The 12853-nt window shown below is 55.3% G+C and overlaps 1 protein-coding gene across 1 annotated transcript; it reads left to right on the top strand.

The window, feature by feature from the left end:
• Positions 1-124: 124 nt before the first annotated feature.
• On the top strand, positions 125-11573 carry ZNF174 (zinc finger protein 174). Its single transcript, XM_002722770.5, has 3 exons — positions 125-1241; positions 2885-3104; positions 8504-11573. Exons 1-3 carry the CDS (start codon positions 840-842, stop codon positions 9103-9105), a joined length of 1224 nt encoding a protein of 407 aa, XP_002722816.2. The 5' UTR covers positions 125-839; the 3' UTR covers positions 9106-11573.
• The last annotated feature ends 1280 nt before the right edge of the window (positions 11574-12853 follow it).

The raw sequence follows: 12853 nt of genomic DNA, 5'->3' as shown, positions 1-12853 counted from the left end.
CGACGTTATGGGCAGACCCAGGAGCCAATGGACAAAGGACGATGGCCTCGAGGAGCCAATCTCTTGGGGAGGGGGCGGGCCCCCCGCGGGTGGTTCCTCTGCAGTCAGTGGGCGTCTCCGCGACGAGCGGCTTCGGCCCCGCCCCCAGCCCGGGCTGCTAGATCCGGGCCCTGGGTCCCCAGAGAGGTGAGGGGGCTGCAGGCGGGCGCTCGGCGCCTCGCTGCTTGGGATGGTGGTGTCGCGGGCGCCAGGCGGAGCTCTCGCCCTGCGCTGTAGCTAAGCGGCGTTCTGGATTGTCGTAGCTTTGCTGGGCCTGGGGACCGCGGGGCCGCCGCCGAGCCGGAGCCTCTGGGCCTTTCGCGCGCGTGGGCAGGTTCACCTCTAACCATACCTGCGAGCGGCGCTGTGGCCTTCCCCGGCTGTCCCCTCTGGGTCCCAACGAGATGGTCGAGGTCGGTCTCAGCCAGGTGCAGAGGCCGGAGGGCTGGTGCAGGCGCCTCGCCAGACAGCGTCAACTTCGAGGGATGCCTCTCCGCCAGCCCGCTTCGTCGGAGACCCCGTGTGCTCGCTCCTGAAATAAAAGAAGTAATTTCTTCCCGGACCTTGTGGCTTTTCGCCTTTGCCAGACAGTGCAAAAGAGTGACTGACCAACTCCACCCCAGGGTTTGCAGTAGAGGCTCGTGAATGACAGGCGCGTGTCTGCATCCCGGCCCCCGGGACGGTCTCAGGAGAGCGGCCCCGGCAGGATCCGTGGGACGTTCAGAGAGAGGGGTCGTCAGTGCATGATCCCAGAGGTCTGACCTGTTTCCAAGGAGGGAAGTTGTGTCCCGAGCCCCAGCATGGCAGCTAAAATGGAGATCACCTTGAGCTCCCACCCGCAGGCCTCCTCCAAGCAGGAGAGACACATAATAGCAAAGCTGGAAGAGAAGCGGGAGCCCGCTCCCCAGAAAAGCCGGCCGGACCCGGAGCTGTCCCGCCAGAGCTTCCGGCGGTTTTGTTACCAGGAGGTGTCGGGGCCCCAGGAGGCGCTGGCGCAGCTCCGCCTGCTGTGCCGCCAGTGGCTGCAGCCCGAGCTGCACACCAAGGAGCAGATCCTGGAGCTGCTGGTGATGGAGCAGTTCCTGGCCATCCTGCCCCCGGAGCTGCAGGCGCGGGTCAGGCGGCGGCGCCCAGGGAGCAGCAAGGAGATGGTGAGCCTGGTGGAGGATTTCCAGAGGGCAGCCAAGAAGCCAAAGCAGTGGGTAAGGACTCCCTCTCGCCGACCCCCAGGGTCCCCTGCATCTCAGTGGTGTCTGGGCCCTGACCCTTCGCGGCGGCTGGGCATGGACTGCAGGGCTTGGAAGTTGCTTCTGGCCTGTCTGGGAGCCTGCTGCAGGTAGCCCCAGGTGTTCAGAGCCCAGCTGCTGGCACCGTGGGGGCAGGAGAGGACGCGCGCGGTCTCACCCTTCTTTATGGGACTCACATCCTCAGAAGTAGCTTTAAGGTTTCTGAATCTCCACTGTCAGGTCTTCCTCCACCCACTCCTCTTAAAGTTTTTTTTTTTTTTTAATATTTATTTATTTATTTGAAAGTCAGAGTTACACAGAGAGAAGAGAAGCAGAGAGAGAGAGAGAGAGAGAGAGAGAGAGAGGTCTTCCATCCGATGTGTCACTCCCCAGATGGCCACAACAGCCGGAGCTGCGCCAATCCGAAGCCAGGAGCCAAGAGCTTCTTCCAGGTCTCCCATGTGGGTGTAGGGACCCGAGGACTTGGGCCATCTTCCACTGCTTTCCCAGGCCAGAGCAGAGAGCTGGACAGGAAGTGGAACAGCCGGGTCTCGAACTGGCACCCATGTGGGATGCCGGCGCTTCAGGCCAGGGCGTTAACCCACTGCGCCACAGCGCCGGCCCCTAAAGTTTTCCTATAATCAGAACTCTTAGTGGGCAGGACCATCCTGTAGGGTGAGAACTTCAGCTCTGGGAAACCTCAGTGAACTTCGTTCCAGTGAAGCTTCTGGGGTGTTGCCTTTGGTTCAGGAGGTTACAGCTCAGTCAGCCAGTGTGGTCCCTCCCGGTCGCGCCCCGGTTAGGGCTGAGGCAGGTTAGCAAACAAGCACAGGCTCTGGGAAGTGCAGACTCCTGGGAGCCGCGGTGCCCGCACTGTCTGCTCACCAGGCCTCTGGCAGACAGGTGAATAGTAAGAGCGGCCCCTCCCCTTTTACAGGGCCTGTTTCCAGCAGAAGTAGGGAGGGGGACTGCGGTGTAGGATGGGAATCCATGGGCCAGTGTTCATGACTCATCATCACATTTGTGCCACCTCTCTGAGCAAAGTTTATTTCCAGGCCTTGAGAACAGCCCAGCCTTTAGGGACAGCTGAAAACGTTGGCTGGTTTGGAGCACCCTTAATGCTGTTCTGCATGCCCTTGGAGGTGTAAAAGGTCTCTTGTCACAGTTGACCCCTAGGTCATTATCAGGAATCCCTAAGGCCAAGGGGCGAGAGGTAGCACTGCCGCTGGTCAGCCCTGGTGCAGGAGTGCTAACGGGTGGTGCTCGTTCCCAGGTGGCCGTGTGCATGCAGGGGTGAGAGGTAGCACTGCCGCTGGTCAGCCCTGGTCAGGAGTGCTAACGGGTGGCGCCCGTTCCCAGGTGGCCATGTGCATGCAGGGGTGAGAGGTAGCACTGCCGCTGGTCAGCCCTGGTCAGGAGTGCTAACGGGTGGCCCTCGTTCCCAGGTGGCCGTGTGCATGCAGGGGTGAGAGGTAGCACTGCCGCTGGTCAGCCCTGGTGCAGGAGTGCTAACGGGTGGCGCCCATTCCCAGGTGGCCGTGTGCATGCAGGGGTGAGAGGTAGCACTGCCGCTGGTCAGCCCGGGTGCAGGAGTGCTAACGGGTGGTGCTTGTTCCCAGGTGGCCGTGTGCATGCAGGGGCAGAAGGTGCTCTTTGAGAAAACTGGATCCCAGCTTGAAGAGGAGCTGCCAGACCTCCCCCCACACGCTCCTAGGCGAGATCTCAGGGAAGACTGTGTGGAGGAGCTTTCCCAGGCAGATTCCCATGACCGGGTGAGCCCCCATCAGTGGGAGAAATCCCCACTCCTCCAGGAACCAGCTCCCAGGGTGGCTGGAGCAGGTGAGTACGGCGTGGCTGCTGTCTGCCCTTCATCTGCGTCCAAGCAGTGTGGTCCTGCCGAGGCAGAGCGCGTGTGCGTGTTTAATGTGTGTGAAAACGTGGTCCTTAAGAATGTCACTGTGAGAGTTGGTATTCTGTAAATAAGTATTCAAGTACTGACTGCTTTCTAGCAATGAATACTTGACAGTCCAGTGCATCAAAGGATCGCCCTAGCACCATCCCCGTTCGGAGCTTCTGATGAACGCCCATGTGCGCCACGGCCGAGTTTCATTCCTGCAAATGGTCTGCTCTTTAGACAGGGCCTAAAGAATCTTCCGTCAGTAGAGAAAACCCCACTCCATGCTTTTTGTCCTCCTCCTCCTCTCTGATGCCGTTTGTGCTTTCAGTTCCTGTGTCTGGTTCCCTGTGTGCATCTGGTGCGCTGTGAGTGTGATTTCTGACCCTGGTCTCCACAGTGCGGTGAGCTGTGCTACTGAAGGACCAGGGGATGTGAATTCAGGAGACAGCAGGGCTGAGACGAGGGTTACAACAAGAGCTGGAGCCCGAGTTACCTAACATTGGCTAGACCCCACGAAATACCTGTGTTTTTGTTTCTTCAAGCTGCTATAATGAAATACTAGAAACTGGTAGTTAGCAGACAACAGACTGACTTCTCACAGTTCTGCAGGTGGGGAAGTCTGAGCTCAAGGTACCACCATAGTTGGGTTCTGGTGAGGGCCCACCTCTGGGTCACAGACTGCCAACTTCCGTGTCCTCACAGGGTAAAGGGACAAACAAGCTCTCTGGGGCCTCTTCCATGAGGGCACTGATCCCATTCCCATGTGGGCAGAGCCCTTGTGACCTAATCAGCTCCCAAAGGCCCTGCCCCTTAGTGCCATTACTGCGGGCACTGGGATTTCAGCAGTGACTCTGAGGGGAACTTTGATCAAGTCTCGGAACGCAGGAAATGGAGAAGATCTGGGGCATTCGGGAGAGAAGCTGTGACTGTGGCTGCGGCCGCTCCCCGTAACCTGTGGCTTCGTTGTGCTGAACGACGTAGACCACACACGTGCTCTCTCGCCTTAGCAGGGGCAGCTGGCGGCATGTGGGCTCTCTCTCTTTTCACTGGATCCCGAGAGGTGGATGGCCGTGGTCTTCCTCTCTAAGATCCACCAGTGTCTTCCTGCAGAGCTGCACTGCTCAGTACGGCAGCCCCGGCCACCTTTTTTACTCGCTGACGTAAATTCACATATCCTGAAACTCACCCTTTTGAAGTGTGTAGAGCAGTGCTTTTTAGCACCTTCACAAAGTGGCGCAGCCATCACCACTGACTCCAAAGCATTTTATCACCTCAGAAAGCAGTCACTCCCCATTTCCGGGTGCCCAGCCCCCGGCAAGCACTGACCTGCTGGCTGTCTCTGGATTTGCTTAGCCATGTAAATGGCACCATACAGCATTGGCTTTCTGTCTGGCTTGTGTCATTGAGCATTACGTTTTCAAGGTTCATCCATGTTAGCATGCATTAGTGCTTTTTTCTTTTTCTTTTCTTTTCTTTGACAGGTAGAGTTATAGACAGTGAGAGAGAGAGAAAGGTCTTCCTTCTGTTGGTTCACTCCCTAAATGGCCGCTATGGCCGGCGCTGCGCCGATCTGAAGCCAGGAGCCAGGTACTTCTCCTGGTCTCCCATGGGGTGCAGGGCCCAAGCACCTGGGCCATCCTCCACTGCACTCCCGGGCCACAGCAGAGAGCTGGCCTGGAAGAGGGGCAACCGGGACAGAATCCGGCGCCCATATGGGATGCTGGCACTGCAGGCAGAGGATTAATCAAGTGAACCACGGCGCCCGCCCCAACATTAGTGCTTTTTTCATTGTTTCTAGCCGGGAAATAGGCATTGTATGGGTACACTGCAGGTTATCAGTTAGTTCATCGGTTGACAGACTTTTGGGGCTGTTTTCACTTTTTGCCTGTTACGAGTAGATACTCCTTGACTTATGATGGGCTTACATAGATAAGACCCATCGTTAAGTTGAAAATATTATTGTTGAAAATGCATTTAATAAACCCAACCTACTGAACATTATAAGTTAGCCTAACCTACCTTAGAAGTGCCCTGAGCTTTTTCTTTTTTTAAAAAATTTTATTTATTTATTTGAAAGTCAGAGTTACACACAGAGAGAGGAGAGGCAGAGAGAGAGAGAGTGAAGTCTTCCATCTGCTGGTTCCCTCCCCAGTTGGCCTTAATGGCCAGAACTGTGCCAATCCAAAGCCAGGAGCCAGGAGCCTCCTCTGGGTCCCCCATGCAGGTCCAGGGGCCCAAGGATTGGGCCATCTTCCACTGCTTTCCCAGGTCATGGCAAAGAGCTGGATCAGAAGTGGAGCAGCCGGATCTCGAACCAGTGCCTACATGGGATGCCAGCACTGCAGGAAGCAGCTTTTCCCGCTACGCCACAGTGCCGGCCCCTGAACTTTTCTTTTTCGAAAATTTATTTATTTAGTTGGAAGGCAGAGTGACAGAGAGAGAAAGAAAGAACTTCCATTTGCTGATTCGCTCCCTAAATGGCTGTAACAGCTGGGGCTGCCCTAAGCCAGGAGCCAGAAATTCCATCCTGGTCTCCCACATGGGTGGCAGAGGCCCAAGCAGTTGGGCCATCTTCCACTGCCTTTCCAGGTGCATTAGCAAGAAACTGGATTAGAAGTAGAGCAGTTGGGACTCCAACCAGCACTCTAATATGGCATGCTGCCATCGTAAGCAGCAGCTTAACCCACGGTGCCACAGTGCCAGCCCCACTTAGAATACTTGTAACAGCCTGTGGTTGGACAAAGGCTAATACAAGCCTATTTTATAGTAAGGTACTGACCATCTCATCTAATTTAATTAAGACGTAGCGAGATGGGAAAACATGAAAAATAATATCCAAAATACACTAGCAAACCCATACGGGAGACCCAAAGGAAGCTCCTGGCTCCTGGCTTCAGCCTGGCCCAGCCCCAGCCGTTGTGGCCATTTGGGGAGTGAACCAGTGGATGGGAGACTTCTCTTTCTGTCTCTCCCCCTCTCTCTCTAACTCTACATTTCAAGTAAGTAGATAGATATTTAAAAAAACACACACTGGCAACATGGTACACTGCACGGCGTGGGCTGTCTTACTCTCATAATGACGTGGCTGAGTGGGAGCTGTGGCTGACGCCACTGCCCAGCATCGAGATAGTGCTGTATCACACGTTACTAGCCCAGGAAAATACCGAAGCTTGACGTAAGGTTTCTAGTTGAATACGTCATAAAGCCAAAAAATTACAAGCCAAGGATCATTCGTAGTGCTGCCATGCGCATTTGCGTATGGACATAGGTTTTCGCTTCTCACTAGGAGTGGAACTGCTTGATCTATGGCACGAAGTTTTGTGAGGAGCTCCAGGTGGTGTTCAGAGTGGCTGCACCGTGTTGAGCTCCCACCGACAGAGTACGCGGATTCCAGGTCTCCACACCCTTCCCAGCACGCGGCAGTGGTCTGTTCTGTTAGAGTCATCCCGGTAGGGCGAAGAGTCCCTCCGAAGGTTTTAAGTGACCAATGGTGTTGCGCACCTTTGCCCGTGCTTATTGGACAGTTGTGCGTGATGTGTGGAAAAATGTCCTTTCAGAGCTTCTGCCCGTTCTGCATTGAGTGAATTGCCTTTGTTGTTGAGTTGTAAGACTTCATTCTATTTTCTGACTGTTGGGTCTATGTATATATAATTTGCAGTTTTTTCCCCCATTCTCTGGGTTGCCTTCATTTTTATTTTTTTTTTTTACAGGCAGAGTGGACAGTGAGAGAGAGAGACAGAGAGGAAGGTCTTCCTTTGCCGTTGGTTCACCCTCCAATGGCCGCCGCGGCCGCCGCCCTGCGGCCGGCGCATTGTGCTGATCCGATGGCAGGAGCCAGGTACTTATCCTGGTCTCCCATGGGGTGCAGGGCCCAAGCACTTGGGCCATCCTCCACTGCACTCCCTGGCCACAGCAGAGAGCTGGCCTGGAAGAGGGGCAACCGGGACAGAATCTGGCTCCCCGACCGGGACTAGAACCCGGTGTGCCGGCGCCGCAAGGAGGAGGATTAGCCTAGTGAGCCATGGTGCCGGCTTGCCTTCACTTTCTTAATAGTCCCCTTTGAAGCACAAATGTTTTCATCTCGAAACAGTCTGATTTATCTGTTTCTGTGTGTTGGTGCTTTTGGTGTCGTATGTAAAATACCATTGCCGATGGTCACATCCAAGATCACAAAGATTTAAGCTGTATTTTCTACGAAATTGTCTTGCAAATCTTTACCAAAATTAATTGACTGTAATGTGGTGGGCTGCTTGTTTAAATTTGAATTAAAATAAGCACTCAGTCCCTCAGTCACCCTACCACGTCTCGAGTGCTTGTGATCCACGTGGTCACATGCACCTGTTAATTACCATATTGAGCAGCTGGCCTGTGCTACCTGTTCACTCTCCCAGACCCTGCAGCCATTCTAGCTGTTTCCATCCTTTTTTTTTTTTAAGAAATTTATTTATTTACCTTAGAGGCAGAATCACAGACAGAGAGAGGGAGACACAGAGAGAGAAAGATCTTCCATCCCCCGGTTTACTCCCCAAATGGCTGCAATGGCCAGAGCTGGGCAGATCTGAAGCCAGGAGCCAGGAGCTTCTTCGGGTCTCTCACTCGAGTGCAGGGGCCCAAGCACTTGGGCCATCGCCCTCTGCTTTCCCAGGCCATACACAGGGAGCTGGCTTGGAAGAAGAGCAGCCAAGACACGAACTGTCACCCATGTGGGATCAGGCACCACAGACAGGGGCTTAGCCTATAGGCTGCAGCACTGGTCCCAGCTGTTTCCATTCTGATCCCCCGTCTGGGCAGTCAGAAGGTGGGGGGTTTCTATGATTAGGATACGTGTTGTTTAGGGTTCACAGTGCAGTCTCTGAACGCATGCTGTTGATTTTGTAAGGAAAAAATAAAACCCCACCACAGTCACAGACCTACCCTCCTTTAAGGGCAGGGAGAGGGGTTGTCGGCGGGTGTCCACGTCAGTGGAGGCTGTTTGTTGAAGCAGCTCAGGCTCTGGGCTGTGAAAGCACGCACAGTGGTGAATGTCAGCTGTCTTCCTCATCCGTTGACTGGCAGTTCTGATGGGTTCGCTTTTTCCTGTTCCTCCTTTCCCTAAAGGTAGAAAGGAGTGAGGTTGCCAGAGAGCCTGGCACGTAAGTTTAACATATATCAGAGCCAGCCCAGCCGTCCAGTCATTAACCAGAAGTCCGGAGAGTCTGACTCCTAGACGTGGGGGTGGGGAGTCTGCCCCCCAGGAGTCTAAATCGGGCGGCCGTGCCGGGCCCCTTCAAGATCCTTGCAGGATGGTTCATGATGCTTTTGCTGAAGTCCAGAAAATGAAGCCTGTCCTTTCTAATTGTAGAGGCCCCCAGAGTGGGAAGTGACAACAAGGAGAACCCTCAGCCGGAAGGGGCTAAAGGAGCAAAGCCATGCGCAGCGTCAGCCGGCAGGTCCAGGGGCGGTGGGCTGCAGAGTCCCGAGCCCCGAGGGGCGAGCCTGGCTGAGGCCCGGCTGTCCCGGAGGCAGGGCGGCTCCCAAAGTACCCAGAAGCCATTTGCTCACTACCAGAGACACTGCAGGGAACTGGACCACATCAGCAGCCCCCTAAAAACGCACCCGCTGAGGGAGCTGAAGAAGAGCAAAGGAGGCCGAAGAGGCCTGAGCGGCCGCCTGCCGCGGCTCAGCCACCCGGCGCCGCGCTCGGCCAGGAAGCCCTACAGGTGCGACGACTGTGGGAAGAGCTTCACGTGGAACTCGGAGCTGAAGAGACACAAGCGCGTGCACACGGGAGAGAGGCCCTACGCCTGCGGGGAGTGCGGCCACTGCTTCGGGCGCCAGTCGACCCTCAAGCTGCACCAGAGGATCCACACCGGCGAGAAGCCCTACCAGTGCAGCCAGTGTGGGAAAAGCTTTCGCCAGAGCTCCAACCTTCACCAGCATCACCGGCTCCACCACGGCGACTGAGCGCGCCCGGCGCCAGGAGGGTCTTCGGGTTTCCCCTCCCCTTCCCCGCATGGAAGCCACAGACCGCGTGACTTGCAGGACAGCAGGGGCCCTGGAGGGGTGCGGGTGCCCATCTGGCCGGTGAGGAGCCCGGCAGAGGCTGACCGGGGTCCTGACCGGGCCCAGTGCTGGGAGGAAGAGCCGGCGGCTGTGGGCAGGGGCCGTCTGCAGCAGGTGGCAGGCAGCTCCCGAGGGAGAAGCCGGGTGACCCCACGGGGCCCTGACCGTCCCGTCGCCCTCTGTTGCTTTACTTGTCTTCTCAAATACTAAAAGGTAGACTGTGTATGTCGTGCATTTCCTGTCAGGCCAGACAATCAGGTGGTCCAGCAGGACTCCAGGCAGCCAAGCCCCAGCGCTCTGTGATACCCAGCTGTGCTTAAGCGGAGGAGTTGATCATTTGTGTGAGCAGAGGGTTTCCAAGTAATTAGATCCAGAAAGAAAGAAAAAGTGTGGCGAGGGATCCTTTTCTGCTGAACACCTCTGATTTAGAAGAAGATCCACGTGGTTGCTTTGTCCCTAGCCCGAGAGGTAGGGAAACTACCTAACCCTGACCCTGACCCTGACCCTAACCCTGACCCTAACCCTAACCCTCACCGAGGCCAGAGACTGCTCGGGGACGCCAGGGGTCCTCCCCGCTCCGCCTGCTCGCCGAGGCCGCTGGTTTGAGGAACGACAGAAGGGATGGGGTGACGACGTGTTCTGAAGTTGGATTGTGCTTGCAGAGCTTGGGTTCACTTGATGGTATGTAAATTGTGCCTCACGAGTGTTCTAAAACATAAGAGAGTATATTTCTATAAAATGCTCAAGTCCTGGACCTGGGCCCTGGGAAATCCTCTAATCCTCCCCCCTCGTTTTCTCAAAGTACAAATAAAACCCAGGCAGTACGAAAGTGTTAGTCACCCGGGCAGCCAGCCATTCCTCAGTGTGGGGGAATCGGGCCGATCCGATCCGTGTGCACCGCCTGCGGAAACAGGCAGGCAGGCGCCCCGGGCGCTCTTATGCCCCCAGAATCCCATGTCAGTGCACACTCTGCCTTTGAACACTCTCCCGTTTGCATCTGGGCCTGTGACACCCCCTGCCTTCCCCCAGCCGCCTGGGCACAGCTTTGCTGGCTGAGCCTCTGGGGAGGGAGGGCTGCCCGAGACCTCTAGAGGAGTGGACGCTGGGGTCGTGCTGAGCGCCCCCTAGTGCCCAGGATGCCCCACAGCAGTCACGCGGCTCAGCCGCAGTAGGGCTGCGGTGGGGGGACTGCTCCCCACACGCTGCTTGGGGAGAACGACCTCATTTTCCACTCTTGTAGCTTTTAGACTCGGCCCGTGTCCAGCTGAAAGAAACGGATACTAGCTGAGACCCTCGCTTTCCACTCAGGGCCCATTTTGGCCTGAATGCAGTGACCCTGGGCACAGTGGGTGGGCAGCACTTGTGTTTGGGGCAGAGGCGCATTGAAAGCCCCGTGGCTTCCTCATAGCTGTGGTGGCCCTGGAGGCCTCCCTCCCAGCTCCTGTGCTGCCCACCACGGGACCCCTCTTCAAATTCAGCTGCCTGCTAGCGCACTCCGGTCTGCAGCCTCCCTGGTCAGAGACTCTGGGTTTCTCATCTGTTCCCCCATCCCTCGCCCCACTCTCTTTCTAGGCCAAATTTCACTGTTGTCTCTTAAGTTCCAAGTCATGGTCATGTCTGTGTTCCTGCCGATGCTGTAACAATGCCCGCAAACTCAGTGGCCTAACACAAGCTTCTCCAGTTCCGGAGGTCGGAAGTCCAGCATGAGTCTCGCTCAGCCAAAATCCAGCTTTCTGGAGGGCTGGGCCCTTCCACAGGCTCTGAGAGCGAATCTGGCTCTGGGACTTGTTCAGCTTCTAGTTGCCACCTGTGCTCTGTGGCTCATGGGCCCCTCCAGTGTCCCTGCAGTCTCTCGTTACATCACCTGCTCCTCTGACCCGGACGCTCCCACCTCCCTCCTCTGAGGACGGTTGGGATTCTCTTGGGCCCAGGATGATCTTCCCATCTTAACACCCTTAACTTAGTAACAGCCGGGAAGCCCACGGGCCACATAAGGGACGGTGCCAGGTTCCAGGACCTAGGATGTGGACATGTTTGGGGCCTGATGATGCCCGCCAGGCAGGTCCATCTCGAGTCAAGCTGCTCCATCCGAGAGGACCCCTGCCTGAGAGAAAGAGCGTGCGTTTGCACTTCCCTTAGCTATAAAGCTTGGCACAGGGCCCTTCCTGCAATGAGAGCTTGTGCTTGCTCAGTGTGCTTCACAAGGAGCCGTGTGTGTCTGTGTGTGTGTTTGCGTGTGTGCGTGCATGTGTGTGCGCACGTGTGTGTGTGTGTGTTTCCACTCATTACAGAATTGATAAATGTTTAATCTTGGTGTCTTTGGATGATGAACTGTCAACCGTGGACCCTGAATAAATGTGACAAAATCACCACTCTGCTCATTTCTTTCCCAAAAGGTTTCAAATCTGACCTGCTTGACTCCCTCTCTGGTGTTGCTTTGGCTTAAGGTTCGGCTGCAGGCCAGCAGTGGCACTAAGGGTGCCGTGGACAGGCAGGAGGCTCCCGGGTGCTGCATTCTGATGAAGGGTTCCCATGTTCCCCCTTTCCACTGAGTGGCCCCCCCTCGGGGCAGACCGCCACCCTGCTGATTTTACCGGCTACCATTTGCAGCACCCAAAAATAAGAAAATAACCTCTCTCCTATCGTGCACAGCCCTGGAAGGTTCTGCTGTCTGCCCCAGGCCTTGTCTCATGCGGTGACTTCTGCCCCCGGTGGCTGCAGGGATACAGGTGAGGAGCGGAAGCACCTGTGGCTGGGAGGGGTCTGGACAGCACAGATGGCTCTGAAAAGTGTTTTCCATCTACCACAGATGACTCGCAAAGCCCATCCCATAATACCATTATCCCACCCAACGGAATTAACATGACTACTCACAGTACAACAGTGTTGAAATTTCCCCCAACTCTTTCTAAAATAAAAATATTATTTTTATAGCTTTCCTGAGATATTTCACTTGCCAGAGAAGTTCGTCCACTTCAAGCGTACAATTCAGTAGAGGAAATTCAGAGTTGCGCTGCTTTTACCACTGTCTAATTTTAGGGCATTTTCGATAGCCCAGAAAGAACCCCTTACCCATTACTGTCATTTCCCGTTTCTGCTCCCTTCCCTTGTGGGGTGTCTCCAGGGCCCTTCCGTGTGTAGCACACGTCGGGGCTGTATCGTTTTCATTGCTAAGTCATACTCCATGGTGTGGCCAGATCACATTGTGTTCACCTGTTCAGCTGCTGATGGACGTTTGAGTGGCTTCCGTGTCTTGGCTATGGTGAGTAATGCGTCTGCGAGCGCTGGCTGCAGGTTTTTATGTTTCCATTTCCTTACCTGGGTCATACAGTCGTTCTGTGTAACTCTTTGAAGAGCGGAACTTCCAAAGGGCTGGTACCACTCTGCATTCCCACCAGCAGGGTCTGAGCACTCCAGTTGCCCCACACAGTTTCCCCGACACCAGTAATTGTCACTGTGTCTATGATCTTAGCTACTCTAATCGACATAGGTTTGGATTTTTCATTTCCCTAATGACGAATGATGTGGGGCATCTTTTCACGTATTTACTGGTCTTTGTGTCTCAGCTTTGGGGAAATGCTTTGGAGAGGTCAGAACCTCTGCCCATTTTTAAATGAAGTTTTTTGTTTCTTTTACTAATGATTGAATT

Source organism: Oryctolagus cuniculus, chromosome 19 (genome assembly GCF_964237555.1).
Source record: "Oryctolagus cuniculus chromosome 19, mOryCun1.1, whole genome shotgun sequence".
In the NCBI taxonomy this organism is placed as follows: Eukaryota; Metazoa; Chordata; class Mammalia; order Lagomorpha; family Leporidae; genus Oryctolagus; species Oryctolagus cuniculus.
This window is presented reverse-complemented; position numbering and strand designations above follow the sequence as displayed.

Coding starts and splice junctions, on each gene's coding strand:
- ZNF174 (XM_002722770.5), top strand. CDS start 840: ATGGCAGCTAAAATGGAGATCACCTTGAGCTCCCACCCGCAGGCCTCC. Junction 1,242..2,884: donor CCAAGAAGCCAAAGCAGTGG/GTAAGGACTCCC, acceptor GCTTGTTCCCAG/GTGGCCGTGTGCATGCAGGG. Junction 3,105..8,503: donor TCCCAGGGTGGCTGGAGCAG/GTGAGTACGGCG, acceptor TTCTAATTGTAG/AGGCCCCCAGAGTGGGAAGT.